This window comes from Leopardus geoffroyi, chromosome E1 (assembly GCF_018350155.1).
Source record: "Leopardus geoffroyi isolate Oge1 chromosome E1, O.geoffroyi_Oge1_pat1.0, whole genome shotgun sequence".
Taxonomy (NCBI): Eukaryota; Metazoa; Chordata; class Mammalia; order Carnivora; family Felidae; genus Leopardus; species Leopardus geoffroyi.
In genome coordinates, this window is record NC_059330.1 from 23878722 (window position 1) to 23901280 (window position 22559).

At 38.7% G+C, this 22559-nt stretch overlaps 1 protein-coding gene across 22 annotated transcripts in view; it reads left to right on the forward strand.

Moving 5' to 3' along the window:
• ACACA (acetyl-CoA carboxylase alpha) overlaps positions 1 to 22559 on the forward strand; it is a 278038-nt gene that overhangs the window by 150886 nt on the left and 104593 nt on the right. For 12 of the 22 annotated variants that reach the window (XM_045490597.1, XM_045490618.1, XM_045490608.1 and 9 more), the window contains 8 exons: positions 4293 to 4316; positions 6958 to 7101; positions 7888 to 7984; positions 9122 to 9235; positions 13516 to 13572; positions 13805 to 13849; positions 21208 to 21249; positions 22081 to 22296. In XM_045490597.1, the coding sequence (XP_045346553.1) occupies positions 4293 to 4316; positions 6958 to 7101; positions 7888 to 7984; positions 9122 to 9235; positions 13516 to 13572; positions 13805 to 13849; positions 21208 to 21249; positions 22081 to 22296 (739 nt within the window). The remainder of the gene's footprint in view (positions 1 to 4292; positions 4317 to 6957; positions 7102 to 7887; positions 7985 to 9121; positions 9236 to 13515; positions 13573 to 13804; positions 13850 to 21207; positions 21250 to 22080; positions 22297 to 22559) is intronic. The other 10 variants (XM_045490600.1, XM_045490612.1, XM_045490616.1 and 7 more) reach the window with 7 other exon arrangements.

Genomic DNA, 22559 nt, shown 5'->3' on the forward strand with positions numbered 1-22559 from the left:
AGAAATCAGAAGCCTTCCATGTGACTAACGAGTAGCCTGCTGTCATTCTTGAGAATTCTGATAATCTCTGACACCCAGAGATTAGAGTGTTCTTTGGATCTTACTGAGACACTCAAAAGTCATCCAACTTGTAGCATTTTTTTTTTTAGCAGTGGGAGCACTTGGTTGTAGTTACCAGGCCAGAATGAGCTATAAATAAATAAAATCCTACAGTGCTTGCTTCCTTCATTCAGGGTAGTCCGCTGATAAGATGCAAGCATCTGGCAGAAGAGAAGATTCTCAGCAGGTTTAAGTGCTTACCAAAGTGCTTTCCTGTATCCATGGCTCAGCTCCTAGTCTCTGCTGTGTTATTTTGGCACTCTAGACTTGTAAGATTGGAGAGCTGGGTTTAAAACTCTCAATATATCATTAGGGTAGCCCAAGGTCCCTTCTTGTCAAAGAAGACTAGCTGATTCCAGGGGAAGGAAAAGCAGAATCCAGGGCACCTGTAAATCCCTGTAGTTTTGTGCTGTGGGTTTGTAGCTAATTATACAGCAGGCAACAGTAATATGCTGCAGCTCTGTTGGCATACTTGTTTCAAAAAGAGCAAAATCTTCCAGCAGAGCAAAGAAGGGGCTTTGAAGGAGCTGCAAATGAATGAAGCAATGATCATTTTATTGTAAACTAAAGCTCTACAGTGGAATCAGGGCATCTGAACTGCAAGGAGGTGGTGCAGGAGATGCCAAGTAGAAATACATGGTTCAGATGTGTTTTACACCTCTTGATTTGGATTCTCCTGCAGAAATATAGTCACACAAGGAGACCACCACTGGTCACAGCCAGCCAAATTGCTCTTTCTCCTATGGTAGTGCTGTTAGCGACTGCTAGTAGGTTATTCAGCCGACCTCTTCTGATTCTGCTTTGCTGCCTTACTTCAAAAGATTTGCCCTATACTGGCTTTCAGTCACAGCTTGATGTAACCACTGCTTGTTTGCATGCATCCCCATCATTTTCATATAGGGTCTTTTTTTTTTTTTTCAAGTTAGAAGGCAAAAGAATTGGGAGCATTTTTATATGATAAAAGATTTATGTAGGGCTAGCTGGAATCAAGCAAAATGAAATTCAGCTGGAAGGGCTGGTAAAAGGCTGAGAGAACTTGTGACTGCCAGAGAAGTCAGTGTTCCTTAAATAAAGAGGGTTCAGCTAGCAGGCAGCAACTCTGACTTTGCATTCATATTGAAGCAGACTCTCCAGCTACTCTGTGCAGGCAGATCAATAAAATCAGAGGTGACTTAATGCCAAGAACCTCAGAATTCAAAGGATTTCTCTTGTCCTTCTTTAAATTTAGTCTACATTGAAGTGTAATGCTAGCCTCAGGAACAGGTGAGAAAATGTATAGAATTTGGTTTATGATTGTATATTAAGCAATGTCCTTGGAAAATATTCCCTTTGCTTTCTCAGTTATCACATCTGTAAAATGGAGCTAATCTGCTGGAAGGCAAATGGTTCCAGTATTTATCAAAACACTGTGAATGAAGATTTATTATAAGTGCTTCCAAAAGCTTAAACAGCAAATGTCTAATGAAAAGTGAATTCGTGTCCCATTTATGTATTTGAAAATGTAGTTGACTGCCTTATCAGAGATTGAGTAGTTTGACTGCTTTTGCATGATGAATATGCAGTGAAATGTGGTAGATTTTATCTTATTAAAAGCTATATAAATAGCATATTTGACTCACATACAGTCTCTCCTTTGGTTGTTCATCTTTATGTTGACCATGGATCTACTTTCTAGTATATCACATTAGTGTGTAGTATCCCACACTGGTCATATTCTTTTTTTTTTTTTTAACGTTTATTCATTTTTGAGAGACGGAGGCAGAGCATGAGCGGGGAAGGGGCAGAGAGAGAGGGAGACACAGAATCCGAAGCAGGCTCCAGGCTCTGAGCTGTCAGCACAGAGCTCGACGCGGGGCTCGAACTCATGAACCGCGAGATCATGACCTGAGCCGAAGTTGGACGCTCAACCGACTGAGCTACCCAGGCGCACCTCACACTGGTCATATTCTTAAATTGAGCAAATATTCCTTATGTAAGGGTAACACAATATATAAATGATCATTATGGACATGGTTAAGTGTTTACCTGGTGATAGAGTTTATCCTTCTTTCCCTGCTCATCTCATGTACAGCCCTACAGATTCTTATTCTGTCAAAGAGGATAAGCTGCATCTAAACTTACCTCTTGTATGATTGAGTTGAGGCCCTTCTGTTAAAAACTGGAGGTGCTGGGAGTTATTGTTCTTACCCCATACTGTGTAGATGGTGCATGGTTCCTATAACAAAGTAGCAGGGGGCTCCCTATGAGAGCTTGAGAATTGCTGATGAAAAGGGGCTGGCTTTTGGTTGGTGATGTTCTTTTCATTTCAGGCCCTTTTCTCCTAAAAACTTGGCCCTCATTCTGTGAAGACTCCCTAAGGAATTAGAGTGTAGCTGCAGAAGCAGTGGCACCATTTTATTAGTTTAAGAAATTGGTTAACAGTTTAGAGAGATTATACTGGTTTCTAAATTCCAGAAACCTGAATAGATGGAGCCTGAGATTGCTTCAGTTGTAGGATTCTTCTCTTTGAATTGAGGTTCATGGTAGGAGACTGTGCAGGTAGCTCCTTTCTTTAGATTTCTTGATGTCTTAAAAGAAAGACATTCCTATATTCTCATTAGCGTTTACTGTTAGTTTTCTGCTTAGCTACAACTCCCTCTGTTCTAGAACCCGTGCATACTTTTTACTGGTTGAGGATGGCTACGTGCATGGTAACTAAGGATCTCTTGTAAATTGAAACCCCTTCCCCTGAATGAGAGGCTCAAAGGACCCAAACAGCAAAGGCGCAGGATTTTGCACTCAGAGGTTACTCTTGCTGCCTTATGAATTAGCTCTGTGATACAGGTTTGATGCAAAGAGCGTTGCTACTCACAAATCACATGAGGTATACAGTTTGTGTGCAGTGATATGTCACAGCATTTTATTTATATGGCCAGCTCAGTCTATTCTGCTCCTTTCACTGCCGTGGAAAGTGCATCATTTTCCTCCCTCTCTCCTCCTTCCCACATATCATCAGCACCACCCACAATGTTCTGCCCATTAAGTCCTGTGTGTGCCAGAAAACCCCAACAATGATTAAATGCTGATAAAAGAATGTTAGAAGGTTAAGATATCAACCAATCAATGCCCTTACAGTACTCCTAAATTGTGGGTGGTAAGTATAACTTTGCCCTTTTAACATTGAAAATAAGGATTTTTTATTTTATTATTTTTTTCAGTTGAGGAAATGACTGACATCAAATTAAGGGGGGGGGGGGGAGTGGGGGGAGAAAAAAGCATTGGTGACAAAGACCAAAGAGAATGCAGGAAACTTGCCTTGCAGTTTCCATTCTTACCCTAATCTTTTTTTCATCGTTTTGACAAGTACTTGGTCAGGAAATTCTAGGGCTAGCCAAATTTAGGTGTGGTTTTATTTATGAGAGGCCTAGAGTTTTTGAACTTGGAGTACTCTTAAAAAGTCATTATTACCCTAAAATCATTAAAAAGTATAAATTACTTAATTTTAACAAAGTATATCACTCTAGTTACAGAATCATTTATCATTACATTTCTTCATGATTCTCAGTTTTTTAAGCTCCCATAGTACCGAATACCCTCCTTTTTGACACCCGCACCACTCCTCGCCACCTCCCTGGTCTGTGGGAGGAAGACATAGTTAAAAGGGCTTACAAAAGATAGCTGGGAACCTAGATTCCTGGCTACTTTTCTTTGGAGGAGAGTTTATAAGTTCATCTCATATCCTAGGAAAGCAGTTAAGGTGGGAGGGGCTGTGGAATCAACTTCTTTGGACTTCCTTACTAAATTTTCAGTAAAATAGGAATAAGAAAGAAGATTCTATAAGACTTGTCAAGAGTGACATTTCATGTTGAAGCTTAAGATAATATGCCATGTCCATAGAGCTTAAATTAATTTTCATGAGGTTGTGTTTTATCACCACTCTGCATTATTTTTTTGTAGTAGACTTATTTTTAAAAATCCATGGTAATCCATTTCAACCCTTTCCAGCAACAGTTGCTCTGGTGAGGTAGGTCAAGAGGTATGCCTCTTTCGAGGCACCCTGGTGTGTGAAGGGTAATGAGCACTTAATTATGTATGCTGAATGCCAGAGCTCCCAGGCTGGAGCTCTTCATGTCCGGTCTGTATCTGCTCTGACAATTCTTTTATGATGGCTTTCACTAACCTATCAGTAACTAACTGTGGTTGTTTAATTACAGAGGGAACATCCCCACGCTAAACAGGTACCGTATGTTTAGTTTCTTTTCCAATTAAAAGCACATTTTTTGTAACTTAGAATAGTGAAATCAGGGAAATAAATTAAAACTACATTTAACAAGTTATGTTGTCTTCTGCTAGGGAGTCCTGAGCTCCCCTTTGGACATACTAAATTATTCTTTCTGTTTGGAAAACATGTCTGCAGCTTTTCTTCAGCTGTTCAAAAAGCAACAGGAAAGCCTCAGTATGGAGAAGCCCCCCATCTAGCTGTATATGATAGGGGAGTTGTCTGCCTGCTGTTCAGCTTTGCTGTAAACATCTTTTGCTACATTCTCTGTCTAGTTTGGAGCTTTCAGAGGAGAAACCCTTAGGTTACTCCTCCCCTGGCAAATTGTTCTTAATTTTTTAATTTTTAGTTTCTTGAGTTTGCTTCTCCTTTTAGCAGAATGCAAATGCAGAAATAGCTGATCTCATGTTTTATCAGTTTGTTAGCTACTTTTCTAAAGTGTTACAATGATATAAAAACCAAATTTTATTTCAGACTTACAAGATTAACATTTGAAAAGTGTATTTAAGTCTTTGATGTATATAACCCTGTGAAGAAGTTTCCAGGCCAATATATAACACATGTGATATTTTGGTAATTTTGATTCCACCTGCTTCTGAGCCAAGCAAGGCAACACAACGCAAGTTTGAGAGGATAGCAGTTCTGATTGGAATTGGATCTACAAAACGCCAAAGCGGAAAGCAATAAGTTGGTGGCAAGTTTTTCGTAGATGATCAGTTCTGTACATTGAAATATTCATAGACTTATGTTTGTTTTGTTCCTCTCCCTTTAAATATTAAGTAATCAAAACTGATTATAGCTTTCAGAGTCCAGTTTGGATGGGGAGAGAAAAGGGAGTGCATTGGTTTGGTCTTTGTGTCTGCCCTTTGAGAGTGGACTTGGTTCATTCCTGCCTGCCAGGAAAGCTATGTCCTGGCCCCTGAGCATAGTAGTGGGGGAAACTGAACAGTGGATTTCCCCTGGGGTTCAGTAGAGTGAAAAAGATACTTAACCCCATGTTTGCCACAAACACAGCCTGTTAGCTTATTCAGCGGCAGTTCCCTTTAAGTGTTATCTGGAACCCTTTTATCTTTCCTGTCTAATGCCAGGCAGGTAGAAAAAGATATAATGCCTCACAAACTTGCTTCTTTATAAATATGTTTGGTGATCCTAGAAAAGAGGATGATAGCATTTCTAAGTTCATACAACTCTGAATCCCAGTTTCTAGTGAGCACCGTGTGTAAGACTTGCTTGATGCGTGTTTCATGTGTTTGTTTCATTCATGGTATCAATGGTTTCCTCTCCCACTCTGCCTTTCTACTCTCTGGTACTGTCAAAAGATGAAGTGCCTTTTTCACAGTCCTCATTTGCCAAGGAATAAAAACTTGGAGTGTCAGTCTCTGTAGTCTGTGTGACCAGCACTCCGTCCCCTGAAAAATTCCATTGCCTTTTATAATGACAGTTTGAATAGAGTACAATATGTATGCAGATCTCTAGTCTGCATTGCTGCCTCTCTTCCCCCTGCAACACTGCAGGTGGTGCACTTCAAGGAGACTTTTGAGCAGCTCCCCAAAGTTTAGGTGCCCCTGCCTTGTTCTGAACTTGCTTCTGATCAGTATGCTGGTAACATGGCAGGCAAGTCCTAAAAGCATCGGTTACTTTGTCTTTCCTAACAGGCCGTCCGGATTGATTGGGCATTTGGAAATACTTCCCAGTATTACTTTTCAGTACATACTGCTGAGGTGCATCAAGGAATATACAGACTCCTTATGTTTTTAGCTTGAACAAACAGTTCTCTTGGAGCATCTCCATTTAACACCTGTTTGTCATGCTTACGCATACTTTGAGACCCATGCTCTGCCCTTTTGCATCTTACTAGGATTTCTTAAGGGCTTTTGGTGAAGATATGTTTACTTTGGAATAGGAGTGTTTAAATATAAAAGAGGAAATTTTGCAATTTCGAGTTGAAAAATGTCTCTTTTTCAAAAAAGGAGGAGCTATAATCCTTACAACTGCTGTCCCCATCAGCCCAGTAAAGGAAGAAGTAAATACCTCAGTAAAGTTCCTTTTATAAACTGTGACTTGTTTCTGTATGATAAATGCTTTCTGTGATGATTTACTAAACCATTCCAAATGACTTAGTTGTTGTTGTACATGCATATATCTATCTGTGAATACTTAAGGCATTTTTCTCTAGGAATTACAGTAGATTAAGTGTTGCCTCGTTATAGCCCACTTGGCTTGCTTCCTTCCTTTTAAAAGAGGGAATGTTTTAGGGAAGGGGAAGATGCAGGATGGTTTTTAACCCCTGTGTGCTATTCATTCATTAGTCATGCCATGGCGTCCTTGTATTAAAACTGCTACATAGTTCTTCACTATCCTTAGATTTTTATTTGGAGAAATTTGGGGGTGCTAAAAATAGCTTGTGTGGGGTAAAATTGAAATGAGAGGGTTAATGTGAATCCATCAAGACAGGCCTATCCACAGTGGGTAAAAAACCAAATCTGCTCTGCAACCTGACCCTACCTCAGAGTATTCTCTTGCTCCTTTTCTCTATTGTTACTCTCCCAATCCTGCTCCTAACTTCCTTGTCTAATGCACTTGATTGAATTACTGTTTAGAATGTCCTTCTCCTCCAACCTCAACCACTATGGCATGACTCATGTAGCTAGTGTCAGCGATGTGCTGTTGGACAACTCATTCACTCCACCGTGTCAGCGGATGGGCGGAATGGTCTCTTTTCGGACTTTCGAAGATTTTGTCAGGTAAGACACTGTGGAACTGTGTCTGTTCAAGGGGAGCTATAGCCATCTCTGTTTTGGGGTCTCTGATTTCTGCCAAGTGAATAAAGGCCCCCAGAATAGCCATGAGCCAGCTAAAGAGATATAGCCCTTGCTGTATATGTCCTTGGAGAGGTATATGTTCTTCCATTTCTACCTCTTATTCAGACTCCACAAGCCTCTACTTGTTATATGAGCCTGGTCAGAAAAAAAGAAACAAACAAAAACCATCTTTTCCTTAGGAGCTAACAGAAGAAGCTGTCTGCTCTGTGATGAGTGAAATGTCAGGAGAAATTAAACACAACACCAGAGTGAGCCCCACCAGAGACGATACATCTTTTGATTAAATGCATTCAGCATCTATCTCTTGATGTATACTGATGCATTACCCTAGGGGGAGGGGTAATTACATTGGTCTGTCACTGCTCCAGTCCCAGGCTCTTTCTGTTACTTTAAGACCGATGATGACAGCAGTGCTCATAGCTTACATATGAAAAAAACAAAAAAGCTGTAGATCATCCTTTTTTTTTTAAAGAAAAAATATATATGGTTTATTAAAGGTTAAACAATCCATCCTCCTAATTTCTGCCACTTGGTGAAATTTTGCATGTCACCTCTAGCCACTGGTGATTCTATTCAGTTGACTATTGAGCACAGAGCAGAATAGATTCTTCTTGTGGACTGGGCTGGCAATGGCAGCGTTAGTTTCCTGCCACTTAGGTTTTCTGCCACTTGGGTTTTCATGGTGGGCATTTCTCTGGTATTTTTCAGGATCTTTGATGAAGTGATGGGCTGCTTCTGTGACTCCCCACCCCAAAGCCCCACGTTCCCTGAGGCAGGTCACACATCTCTGTATGATGAAGACAAGGTATAGTGTTCCCTTTGAGAGACTGCTTTGTTACTTCAGACACAGGACTTGTAGTATATGCTATCTTTCTGGCTTTGGAAGAATCCATCTTTTTACCCTACTTTATATTATTCAATTTTATATGCCTCATCAAAGTATTTTTGGGAAAAAATGGAATATAAATCTAATCTAAAAAAACACAAACTGTATTTATCTTAGAATCCATACTGTGAATAGCAAATGGACTCAGCCATATCCATTGCAGCTGCCTCTGAGTCTCTGAATGTTGTTTTCAAGACTCGAGCTGTGGTTGCTTTAATTCTTAGTGGTGGCTTATATATTTGTAGAATGGTGCTATCATAGTATTCAGGGAATGGCAGACTAGATAGCAGGGGAAAAAAATAGGCATTTTGTTTAGAACTTTGTCCTTTTATTAAATCCCTTCTTTTCATTTCACAGTAAACAGATAATTCTGCTTTTTCCCGATGAGGTGATTTTCCCATGGTTTGATACTTCCACTGTTTGATAAATTGTTAGGAAATATGTGAGAATATGTTCAGATGGCTTCTTCCACTCGTTTTTATTCACATTCTGTGAAGAAATGTGACAAATGGTTTCATTCCCATTTTATTCATGAAAAAGTTGACACAGTGGTCTTCAAGTTCATGTCAAGTCAGGATTTGAGTCCACCTCTGGGTAATGCCTTTGCCGCCTTATCTTTGAAAAGTTAGGTGTTTTACTTTATTTGATCTCTATTGTGGATGCTGATCAATGGTTTCTTTTCCCTTTTTTTTTTTTTAATTTTAATGTTTATTTTTATTTTTGAGACAGAGAAAGAATATGAATGGGGGAGGGTCAGAGAGAGGGAGACACAGAATCTGAAGCAGGCTCCAGGCTGTGAGCTGTCAGCACAGAGCCCGACGTGGGGCTCGAACTCACGGACTGTGAGATCATGACCTGAGCCGAAGTCGGATGCCCAACCGACTGAGCCACCCAGGCGCCCCTGATCAATGGTTTCAATTTGCTTATTCATACTAGTGGGGAAACCAGAATGTCCTGTGAGGCATATCTCTTTTTCAGGTATTCTACCAAGTACTGTAACTTCTCTCTGCCTCTATATTAACCAGCCTGCTAATTTCTTTGTGTTGTGTTCTTGAGTTACAGGTCCCCAGGGATGAACCAATTCACATTCTGAATGTGGCTATCAAGACTGACTGTGATATTGAGGATGACAGACTGGCAGCTATGTTCAGAGAGTTTACCCAACAAAATGTAAGTCCTAGGTTGGGTGGAAATTGATGGTGGCCGCTTTCCTGCTGATGTATCCTATCCACCCTTTTATCTTACCACTGATAATGGCTATGTCTTTTACACAGTTCTGCCTGTAGGGGTGAAATTCCAAAGTGACTTAATAGTATGTAATGAATATCTTATGTCAAGAAATATAGACCTCAAATATTCAAAATGTTTTTAAGGAAAGTAAGTTATGTTCTTAAATCTTTCCCAGAGCTCTGTCTTGAACTTCCATTCGCCTGCTGAATATTTTCCTTTGGTGACTTAACTCCATAAATCTAGGCCTAGATTCCCCTGAGTTTCCTTCTGTATCCTTCCCTTCTGTCCCTTGAAAGTATCAGTTATACTTCCATTCTCCTTTCAATTCTGTGTCTCTTGGATATATTGTGTTGACATCAAACTTCATAGTTTAAACCTAAATTTCCATCATTTTCCTTCACCTCTTATGACCCCCTGCCAACCACCCCCAAGAAACAAAACAAACCCAAGTAATCAAACCCTTTACCCCTAGTCATTTGGAAATCATTGACTTCTTCCTTTCCTTGACATTCCGTTAATCTACTCCTCTACCCACAATCCTTACTTGTTTATTTCCATCAGGTCTGACATCAGGATCTCTGAGGTTTTTCTTTACAGTGTCTCTTACCCTTTCTTTCTTCTTAGTTTTAAAATTCTCAATGCCACCATTCTAGTGTAAACTCTTACCTCACATCTGAGGCATGGCAACAGGTTTACTTGTGATCCATTTTTGTTCCCCTTGTTCTCCCCCCAGCTTCGGTTCTGCTCACTTCCACAAAGTTAAATGTCCAAAATGCCCCCTTACCAAGGTATTCTCCCACTTAGCGTTGGTTCTCTTACCCTCAAGATACATCTGTAGCTTGATATTTAACATCATCCTATTAACGAAGGCTCACAGTCTAGCCTTTGCTGCTCCTAAGTCTTTGTCTCATTTACCTTTGTTTACTTCATCTCTTCTATGGTCCTCATCTGAAAGGTTTTCTACTCACACTAACTTCCTTCCAGTCTTTCTCTCTCCCTTTCCTTCCTTCCTTCTTCCCTCCCTCCCTTCTTCTGCTTATTTTAAGAGCTGTCTCAAATTTCACCGCTTTCATGAGGCCTTCTCTGAGTAGCCCTCACTAAAATGTATTTTTCTTCCTTGCATTTCTAATTGGTCATCATATATTTATTAGCAGTAATGATACTTTTTTTTTTTTTATAAAGAGCTTCTATGTAAACTTTTTATTTGCACCTTATCACAGTCTCATGGGGCTGGATTAGTCAGGAATTATTCTGTTATACACGTGGGGAAAAGTTCAAGTTCAGAGTAGATTAAGGTCCCTTGATCACCCACTGGTAGATGATATAGCAAAAACCTGAATTTAAGGCTTGTGATGCCAGTTCTAAGGTCACAGATCTAGGTGCTTTAGTAAATAATACATTCTTAGCCCTGAAGATGCTTATAGTCTTATTGGAGGGAATGGTTAGACATGCTCAAATAATAATCTGCAGTTACATTTCATTGTGACATGTGATAGATGCCAAAGCACCTCTCTTCAGCTGCCCTTAATGACAACTACTCATGTGTTTCCTTTGAATGGAAAGCACCTAACTTATACTGCTTGTTATAGAGAATGAGCTCAGTAGAAGTTTTTTAAAATTTAATTTAGCAATATAAGCAATTAGTGCCATAGGCATTCACATCATGTAATGCTGATGGTAGATACTCAGGAAAAGATGGTAACTTTGTGTTTCAGATGAGTCTTTAATCCATTATACTCTCAAAGCACACAAATTGACTGTAAGATTGTAGTGGCCAAGATGAGGAAAAGGTACTTTCAGAGAAGTGAAGGTACAGGACATGCCTGGGAGTTTTTCTTTAGAAGAGAAATTTACCTTTCTTCTTGACCTGGACTAGTGACCTCATAAAATTAACCTGAGACCAGTGACCAAGGTAACCTTAGCTGTAAGAGACCTACTGTTATGTGTGGCTGCTGACTCTGCTGCTTGATGAAATAACATATGACCGTTTCTTCCCAGGTGTTGAGGCACTAATTGCCGATATTTGATTGTTTTGACCTCAACTTTAGGCTTTTTGTTACCCTCAAATCCAAGTCTTATATATCATCACACATTGATTTAAAGAAACAGTTTCTTTATTTTTACTGCATATATTTGTAACATTAACTGGCAATAGGAAATTGCCTTTTTCCTTTACTGAACTTGTAAACTGAGGCACAGAGAAATCCAGCATCTTTGTCTAATGCTTTTCGAAAGGCTAAGGGTACACTGTGCTGACATTCTAAGCCTAGAGAAGCTATTAACTGCATTAGGTACTGTGCTTATCCAGGAATACTTGACATTTTCACCTCCTTGTTTTGGGAAAAAAAAAAAAAAAACATAAGAAGAAAGGGAAGGAGAAGCAATTAAAAAAACCTGAAATGATAACTAGTTTTGTTTTTCACTTCATGATCATGCTCCTAGCAGTTTAGAAAAAGTTTTTTTTTTTTAAGCACACATTAAACTATCAAATAGGTTGATCCAAATTGTCCAAATAATCTTCTAGTCCCAGCATGTCTTTTTTTCTCTCATAGAAATTAGGATCATATATTTGTAAATGACTTGTGGAGGAGATTGAAGCAGTCAGTGTAAATGGAGTTTCTCCAGGTGCTGACGCCTAATCGCTGGGTAATAGCTGTGGACTTGCTGTGAGACCGGCATTATTACAATGTAATCAGAATCCTGTTGCTCTGCTGTTATTGTCAGCCACTTGTGGAATTTTAAAAGCAATAACAATTTTGATTTTAAATCATGGCATTATTAAAGTTATTTTCTTCCCTTGCCAGAACATAGCTATTGATGCTTGTCTTTGAAGGACTTGGCTGTAGTGGAATTCTTTGTTGGTGCTGGAAAAAAACGTTTCTGTTCCTAGGCATGCTTAAAGACTGATAACCACGGCAGCCCCCACTACACCGTGTTCTTCTAAAACAGTTTTTTCTTACTGTAGTATCAATACTTGGTTATTTACATTAATGGGTATGATGCCAGTACAGATCCTTTTTAAATGTTAGTAAGCCAAAATTTATTCATGTTTGGTCTGGGGATTTATTATTAGAAAATTAATTTTTCCAGTTATCTTTTGTTTATGCTGTTAGTTGATTTTATTACTAAGCAGTGCCATAGTAGAAATGGAGAAGTAGGAGGAAAATGGCTCAGGAATGTGCCTATTCATAAGGAGAAGCTAATTTGGACTTAAAAAATACATAGTATCATGAAAGTTAAGAATTGGCTTATGAACATAGCTCTTGGTTCAAGTTACAGCAAGGAATGTGATCAAACTAAAGTCTGACTGTAGTTTGTGAAAATCTACATTTTTTTTTCTATTTGTATTATTCATATATCCTCTCAGGGCATTCAACTAGTGGCATTGCTTTTCTCTTTGTTGCGATGTAGCCCCTTTTTGTTAGGGACCTTTAAAAGTATGTCCCTTACTTAATTCATTAACCTGTTTCTTTGTTTCTACTTTTGAGATAAATGAGCAGTACGCTATAGAGAAAGGCTTAGATCCAGAGGCCCAAGACTCCTATGAGAGACTGTCTTGAAGCTGCTGGTGTCTGTTGCCTTCTAATATGCTGCTCGCCTATGCCAGGTGGAGATGTCAGTAGCCAGTAAATTTAAAAGCCTGTGAAACATTGCTTTTGCCAATTTTTAAAGAGAATTGAAAAAAAATACCTTCATGTAAAATAGGGGGGAAATCTTTTAGAAGAACTAGAAAGGTCAGGACTTGTTCTGCTGAATTCTAGGAATGCAGTGTCTGATGATAGGTAGTATCTGTAAGTAACAGTGTGGGACCTGAATTTTCTGTGGTATGGAAATTTCTTCTTTTCCCTCTGATTACATTTAGTTTCTGTATCAGTATGAATCTTCACGTTTGAATACAGGCCCACTAACGTGATTTTTGATAAGCAGAAATTATATTGAGGTCCACCTTGAGGTAAAATAGTCCTTAGAGAATTTAGGTGACTTCATGTGATCTTTTTCCACAGAGTTCTCCTTCAGTTTTGTCCAGATCAATATATGAAACCTATTCCATCAGAGCCAGGTTGAGATATGTTTATTTGCAAGTTTGAAGGTATTGAGGCAAGATGTAGATACACAAAAAAGGGTGTTTGCCCAGTCAGAGCTTTCTGAGGATTAAATGGGGTAAAACTTAGGATGAATGGAGATCTCATCTATCTTCTGTTTACATGTTTTGTTTGTAGAAAGCTACCCTGGTTGAGCATGGGATACGGCGCCTTACTTTCCTGGTCGCACAAAAGGTACTGGCACGTGACCGATACTCCCCCAATATGTCTTAACGCTGCTTCTAGAACTTTGAAAAATAAAATATGGAATTATAATCATTTATTTCTTGTAGAATCTAATAAATTTTTTCCTATAAATTTAATCAAGAAAAAACATTAACTCATCACCTTTTACTTAATTCGTTTTTAATTTTATTATTAATTGCCAGCTTCTATTTTTTCTTCTTTTCTGTCTTTCATTTGAAAGGATTTCAGAAAACAGGTCAACTATGAGGTGGATCAGAGATTTCATGTAAGTAAAAGGAACCACAATGAAAGATTACTTACTGTTTTATCTATCTGCCACCAATTATTTAAATATAGAGTATGTGTGAGTTCTTTAGAAGAGCTGGACTAATGTTTGGTTCTTCTTTTAGAAAGTGTTGAAATGAATCTTCCAGTTCTTCTTTAGTGTTCCAGCTAAAGTTTTTTGTTTTTTTTTTTTTTTAACCCTGTAATGAACTCTCAGTATAACTCTGAGAAATAGTTAAGAATGAACACAAGCATTTATCCAGATGTCTAAGGAAGAAGTGGGAACTAACTACTAATCTCTTCTGTGCAGAGTGAACATAGGGACTTCAGTAATGAAGAACTGTTGATTGTACTTTGGGGTTTTGGCTTCTACCAAAGTTGGATTCAGGTTCTATTATTGAGAATTCTCAATTCTGAAAAACAATCATTTATTATTTAAAATGTCTTAACAGAACCTAAGTTGGTGTTTTTGTCTTATGTTAATTCTAGGAGCAGGAAATAAATAAAATTAAGCATTAAATTGCTTGTTCTCCCATTTAACTGAATTAACTGTTAGTATTTATGAGATTAAAAATTTTGTTGAAAAGAGAACTAAGTTAATAGCCTGGCATCCAAACAATGGTATATCCACAATCATACCCATTGTGGTAGTAAGGTCAAAAATCCAGTTTGCAGTCAAGATGTTATTTTCTAAAATGACTGATTATTGTTAACATATTTCTTTAAAAATTGATCTTATTGTAGCTAAGTAAGATTCCAGAAGATATTAGGAAGTCTTCATTTTCCTGATAAGAACTTTATTTGGGGGGCACCTGGGTGGCCCAGTCAGTTAAGTGATCCACTCTTGGTTTTGGCTCAGTTTATGATCTCATGGTTTGTGGATTCAGGCTCCACACCTGGCAGCTTGGAGCCTGCTTGGGATTCTCTTTCTCTCCCTCTCTCTCTGCCCCTACCCCACTTGTGCTGTCTCTGTCTCTCTCAAATAAATAAACTTTAAAAAAAAAAAAAAAAGAAAAGAGTTTCAGGGCACCTGGGTGGCTCAGTCGGGTAAGTGTCCAGCCTTGGCTCAGGTGATGATCTCATGGTTCGTAGGTTCGAGTCCCATGTCAGCTCAGAGCCTGGAGCCTGCTTTGGATTCTGTGTCTACCTCTCTCTCTTCCCCTCCCCCACCTACACTCTGTCTCTCTCTCTCTCAAAAATAAATAAAACATTAAAAAAATTTTAAAAAGAATTTTGTTTTAACAATTAAGATAAGTTAGTTTTCAAGCACTGTTCATTTGTAATGAAGATAGCATTTGGGATTCTGGAAAGGACTTTCTAAATTCAAGGACCTATGTGTGACTGCTTTTATTGCCCTTTGTCTGTTAGATCTGTAGCACTTGACATTTTGTTTTCCTTCTCAGAGTTCACCTTGTTGGTCTAGTCTACAGAGAAACAAGACAGACTACCCTCAAGCTAAAGAGCTAAGATTTTCTGAAATGCTTTAGGAAATGTTGTGGACTGTATAAACTCCCCTGTGTTATTGATGTCAGGAAATCAAGCAGAGTGCAGATATGTATCAATCAATAACTTTAGATAGGAAACTAGAGGCAGTGGAGAAGTATGAGGAGCTTAAAGAGAACCCTGGGGCTTTAGAGAGAAAAATCAAGAGCTTAGAGAATAAAATTGATACTTGGGATAGAATATGGAAGCCCACGAATGAATAGTATGGCTGTTAAATGCTGATCTGAACTAAAGTAGACATGCCAGAGCCAAGACCTGGATTTGGGAAGAAAGAGTACTGGACTAGATTCTTAAGTTTTAATGTGATCTTTCATTTCTCACTGACTTTGGAATAATATAATATTCTGGGGAATACTAGTGAACTTGTAAAATTATTTTCCTTTTCCCTAATAATTCAGATGGAGTCTTGATGTTTATAGCACAGTAACCGGTTTCCTATAGTAAGCATTCCACAATGGATTAAAACTCTCCATTAAAATTTTTAAAAAGCCAAAGTGATTCATTTCCATGGGCATTCTTTTTCTTTTCCTTTTTTTTTTTTTTTTTTTGTAACGTTTTTATTTTTATTTATTTTGAGAGAGAACGTGAGCAGGGGAGGAATAGAGGGAGAGAGAATCTAAAGCAAGCTGCATACTGTCAGTGCAGAGCCTGACACAGGTCTTGAACTCACGAACCACGAGACCATGACCTGAGCTGAAGTCAGATGTTTAACCGACTAAGCCACTCACGTGCCCCAATAGGCATTATTTATTTTGTACTTTCTTACCTCTGAATCTTTGTCATGTCCGAGAGTGTATCTACAGCTTTAAAACATTTTTTTTTTGTTGTTCTCCCTGCTATCCAGTAGGTTGAATAGGGACGCGTATAGGCAAAATCTGCCAGGAAATGAGCCCAGTAGCTGGCCTTCCCCAGGAATCATTGTCCAGTTCCTATTTATAGTGGCATCAAGTGAGTAATCAGTTAAATTATCAAGTGATTTGTGATGAGTATAGGAAAGGTTGCTTTAGGACGTAGAGAACATTAAGGTTTGGTGTGGACTGGATTTTCTCTGAAGAATTGAATGACAGAGGAATTGGGGTGTTTTTATGTGAGACTCCTTAGAAGTGATTAGTGGTTATGCAGGGGGCAAGGGCAACTATTACTGAACTCCATCCAGGATCTACAATAGCCAGGAAGCCTTGGCATGAGTTGTATAAATCCAGGGCTCATTGTCATGGTGCTGCTCTTAGTTCCTCTGCTGGTGGTAGCTTGCCATTCGTGGAGGATGCTTAGCCTCTGTCATGTCATCTGATGTGTGCTTGCCCCATAGTTAGTGTAGTGTGAAAAAGAGGAAGCTTTCTGGGAGTGTTAGAGATGAATCCCTTGATCTCTCTGGCTTTTTGGTAATCCACTGTGATGTATGCAGCCTCCCCTGTTCTACACTGTGAAATCCCTATATTATTGAAGAGAAAATGTGCACATGAGGGGGCAAGGAGAGGAGGAAGGTTACCAAGGCTGTTCAAGAACAGCATTGGCTAGTGTGGAATGAAGCAGCTGTGCCATTGTTACGTGGTCCTCGTCTCTCATGCTGCTTCAGAACCAGAACAAGGCAAATGAGGGCCAGAGTAATGATTCCTAGAGAGTGTATATCTTGTTAGGTGCTTATTCAGATGCCAATGAAGACTGTAAGCATTTCCAAAACTTTGTTGTCTATCACCACAGTCTCCACAAAGCTGAGCACTGGAATGTCTGCTACTGCCTTAGTCTCTTAGAGAATCCCTTAGAGCATGGAGCCTGTTCCTCCCAGCAGGCAGTATCCACCAGCACTAAGGAGTCTTGGTATTGAGGTTCTTTCCATGGCCATCTAATTAAATCAAGTGCCCATAACAGGGCTTGCATAACTGCTTAACATTGATATTTAAACCAATTTTGAGAACAAACAAACCCATCCTTGTAAATACCTCCTTCCTATTTTAAAAAAATTGAAGCTTTAAAAGCAAAAGAACAGGGTCTTTGAATTTCTGCAGCTGTATCAGCTGCAGTTCTCCAGCTTTATGTAGTATTTAAGTCTCTTAGTTTCACTCAAATTTCAGATCTAGAATTCCAGAAAGTGTAGCAGAAGGTGCTGTCTGATTGGAGTGTAAGTATTAAGCTTTTTGAAGCTTTCCATATTTTTTTTCAGCAAAGTTTTGTTAGGGATATGGAAGTGCGAATTTTTAGGATTTCTTCTGATACTTTGCAACCCAAACAAAAGCATTAGGTCCAAACACTGTGATAAATCAGTTTTATCTAGGTTTCCTTTTGCATCTTGCTTGTACAATTTTAGGCAATTAAAAAAATTCTCCTATAAATCACCTAGGAGATAGTTGTAGTTTTACCAGTTTTATGAGTGATTCCCACTTATTTGGGTCTGAAGGAAGAACCAACTATCAAAAATAGTTATCATGGTGGGGTGCCTGGGTGTCTTAGTCGGTTAAGCATCCGACTCCTGTATTTGAGTCAGGTCATGATCTCACGGTTTTGTGGACTCGAGCCCTGCATCGGGCTCTGCACCGACAGTACTGCGGAGCCTGCTTGGGATTCTCTCTCTCTCTCTGTGTCTCTGCCCTTCCCTGACTCATGCTGTCTCTGTCTCTCTCAAAATAAATAAATAAACTTTAAAAAAATGTTTAAAAATAGTTATCATGGTTAGTAGTTCATTTCTTTAAAAAAATTGATATGCCAATTATATCTCAATAAAGTTGGAAAAAATTGGTAGTTTTGTTTGCTAGTGGATCAACTATTAGTTTTTCAGAAGGTTTGGTTTGGGTTTTTGTTTTAATTACAGTCTATATAATTAGTTCTCAGCATGTTGAGGTAAAAGAGAATTGCACCAGCAAGTTTCCAATTTCTTCATCTCATTAGGTTTTTAACACGATTATTAGTATCATAATCATCTATGATGTTTTCTGTTGCAGGTTTTCACATTCTCTGATTTGCAGGGTGTCTTGATTGGCTAATTTAGGCAAATTATTTTGATTGTCTTGATGATGGTTGGCTGATTAGAACACAGCAGGGGTATAATTTCTTCCTGAGAAATGTTGCATTCTTTTGGTTTTTGGTACCAGAACACTAAGAGGGTTTTTCTTTGTGTACATTCAATTATTATATTTGCCCATAACACTAGTAGAATGCCTGGAAAGCAATTACATTAGTGATGGAATAAGCATGAATGCTGTTAGTAGAAAAATTGGAAGTCTCAGGATGAGGTGGGGTGAAGGAATTGACTACAACTGTAGGACCAGACTTGTGCTTTTCTTCTCTGTGTTTTTTGTTTCTGCGATTTTTTGAGCACTGAAGGAAGTGACGGCTTGCTATAAAAGTCTTCAGAACTTGTCTGTCTTTCTAAGAATCACTCAATAATCCTGGTTTCTCATTGCACAGAACTTCTGGCCATTTCCTAACCTGAATGCTTCACGCTTAAATTGAGGACCCCACTGTGGAGCTAAAAATCTGTCCAAAAGTTATTTAAAAAAAAGTTTATATTATCTCATAACACTCTTTCTTAGCTAAACTTAATGAAAGTGGTTTTTTCGATTTTGGTGAGTCTTTGCCCACCCCTGCCAAGAATTAGTTCTCTTTTGTTATTGGTTGTAAAGGTATTTCCATTCAAGATTGTTTGCTTTCCATGTGTTTTGGTTACCACAAATTTTCATAATGGACTGAATAGTAAAGACAGCTTATTTGTTACTATCGTGATGTTTTGGAAGGAATAATGATTTTGATTCTGCATATATACACACTTAAATAAGTGGTATACTAGGGGCACCTGGGTAGCCCAGTCGGTTGAGCATCCAACTTCGGCTCAGGTCATGATCTCGCGGTCTGTGAGTTCGAGCCCCACGTTGGGCTGTGTGCTGACAGCTCAGAGCCTGGAACCTACATCAGGTTCTGTGTCTCCCTGTTTCTCTGCCCCTCCTTTGCTCATGCTCTATCTCTCTCTGTCTCTCAAAAATAAATTAACAAAAAAATAAAAATAAAAATGAACAAATGTGCTTTTAAGTGGTATACTAAATATATTTTAATTCATAGTTCTGGCAGAATAGAAAGGTATATGCTTAAAAGATCTTATTATCACTTACCTTGACTCTTTCAGAAAATTCCATGAAAGGACTTTTTATTACCTTTCCTTTTGTGACCTGTGTTGCTTTTTTAGCTAATGCTCTGAAAGCCATACCTCTCAAGAATAAAATCAAAACTAGGCTATATAAAGCCATGAGCATGAAATCTACTGAAAACTCAGCTGAACATCTTCCTGCTTAATCTTGAAGTCATCCCCATGTTCTTCACTATCATTCGGGGGAATTATTTAGAACAAAACATCATCAGTAACAGATCAGTGCTGTGTAAAACCCACTTTCAAAGGGCTTTTAAAGACCCAAGCCTGAACAAGGGATTTCCTGGGCTTGCTAAACAAGCTCCTAGAAACCTGTTAAATGCAGTTTTACAGTTAAAATGCCAAGGAAGTGTAAAAAGATTTATTAACTGTGTAAGCTTAAGATAAGAGTGAGGTATAATACCTGTGGAAAGTATTCAAGAAGTTCTCAGTAAATTCAAGAACCACAAGTTTTCAGCATGAGTTCTGCTTTGTTTTTTTTTCCCTTAAGTCTTAATTTCTGTTTTTTATCTCAGCAAAGAGAAGTCGAATAAATAGGGAACTTGGATTATAACAAGAATAGAAAGGTAGTACCCTATACTTGAGAGAGAGTGGTAGAAATGGAAGGGTGTGGGCTCTGGCATTAGACTCAAGTTCACATTTTTGTTTTGTGATCCTGGGCATGTCACTTGGCCCCAGCTTCCTCAGCTGTAAAACAGGGTCATCATAGATACCTGAGAGGTTGTGGAGAGCTCTCGATGGGACAGCATGTGAGAGTACCTGCCACCTAGAAGGCTTTCCGTTCATGTTTCCTTCATGGTTACTAAAGCTCATTGAGGAATATTTAGGCAGCTAGTCCTGGTCTCTCTGCTTGTACCAATAAGTGTTTGATTATATTGCGCTCATAATGAAGGAGATACCTAATGAAACCTCCTATAGAGGCAAATAGTAATGACTTGATTCCAACACTGCCAGTAGAGCCTCCCATCCGAGAAACGGGTATTTGGTGTTAATAAGTTAAATTTCAGAAACTAATGGACTCTGCTAATTGAATTCATCTTTGTTAATTAATAAGGTTCTAGGAAATTGGCTGCTTTGTTGTGTAATGTCCTGCAAAAGAGCAGTAAGACCTAATGACTACAAGTTCACTAGTTCTATCCCTCTCTTTCCTATACATGGGGTGGTAGTGACCAAAGTATCATCTTACACTTTTCTTTGTCTTGAAATGTTATTGTTTAAACACTTGGAATGATTGACTTAAGAGTGAATGTGGAAAAAACATGGATTGGGGAATACTGTGCTATCTGGCTAGTTTACATTTGAAGAGTTTCTTAAGGGGAAACTTGGGAAATCAGTCCAGTAAGTACTATTGCAGTGCTGCAGCATAAGGGTATATTGGTTTTATTTGCCTGGTTGTGCCAAAAGCAACACCGGGGAAGACTTTTTTTTTCCCACTTGGGAGATTAAAAACAAAAAAACAAAAAAACAACTAATTTTTTTTCCCTAGGAGAGGCTAGCTATTGAAGTTAGGATAATTGTGTGGTGATTTCAGACTTGGAAGTGGGGTCACAGTGGTGGTTACCCAAAGGATTGTTCCTATTCCCTGGCCTAAGCTTAGATAAGGAGCATGTATTCTAGGAGCTGCCTTCTAGATGCTTGACTGCTTCTGTACTTACTACGTGTTTATCCCCAAAGAGCCATATCTATGAAAGACTGACATATTTTCCCCTTCTTTACCACAGAGAGAATTTCCTAAATTTTTCACGTTCCGAGCAAGGGATAAGGTAAGGACTGATTCCCTCCCACCCTTTTTTTTTTTTTTTTTTAAACCCAAGAGTGGCTTATCTTTGCCATGTGCTCTTCTTGCCATTCTCCTTTCTCTAACTGAATTTGCGCTTCCCTTTGCCTTGCATGTGTCTTAGAACCAAGGAAGGCTCCCTTTGGAAAGAGTTTGGTGTAGGAAATAGTCCAGTGTATTGAGCTACCCAAGGAAAGCGATAACTTTCACAATCATCACTATGCTTTAGGCCGGTCCTAATGATATATTAAAGGACTACTGCCCTTAGTAGTATTATATCTTTTTTAATCTATGGATATTAAATATTCCAAAGCCAAATATCTTTATTTTTAAAAATTACATGATGTTTATTTCTTGAATATTTACTGTGTCCTTTGTACTGTGCCAGAAATAATAAGAGTATAAAACTGGGCCCTGCCTGTAAGCATTTTAGTTGGGTAAACCCAAAACATCAGTATGTGAAGTAGATATTAATGTGAAGCAGTCTGTGGTTAATTGTCAGAAATGAACTGTATAGACAGTAGTAATGCAGTAGGAGTTCTGAGGGAATTGGTATTTTTTGTTTGCTTGTTTTTAATGGAAATCATCACCATTTGTAAAAGCATAAATGATGAAAGCGTGGAAACTAAATAGGTATTTTAGTCCCTAATCTTATGTAAGCTATAGCATTATTCTTGTATGTAGCTCATTTTTGTTGCTTATTAGCGCATCATCGTTTATGTTTCTATTTTCAAGCATCTCTTTTATGTATATGTTCATAATATAATTTTGTTAACTGCCTCTTGTGAGCTCTTTTGTTCTCCAATTTTGTGCTCAGTTTGAGGAGGATCGTATCTATCGTCACCTGGAGCCTGCCCTAGCTTTCCAGTTAGAACTGAACCGGATGAGAAATTTTGACCTTACTGCCATTCCATGTGCTAATCATAAGATGCACCTGTATCTTGGGGCAGCCAAGGTGGAAGTGGGCACTGAAGTGACAGACTATAGGTTCTTTGTTCGTGCAATCATCAGACATTCTGATCTGGTCACCAAGGTAAGTACCATACTTGGATGGGAAGTTATTCCTGAGGGAAGGGACAGAGAAACAGGCATCGTTCAAAATCAGGTTTTCATTTTTTGTTTTGTTTTTTAATTTATTTTTTTTTTATCTTAAGTAGGCTCCACACCCAACATGGGGATTGAACTCACAACCCTGAGGTGAAGGGTTGCATGCCCTACTGACTGAGCCAGCCAGGTGCCCCTGGGTTTTTATTTTTTGAATCAAGGCTCTTATTCTCATTCATCCCGCTCTCCAGT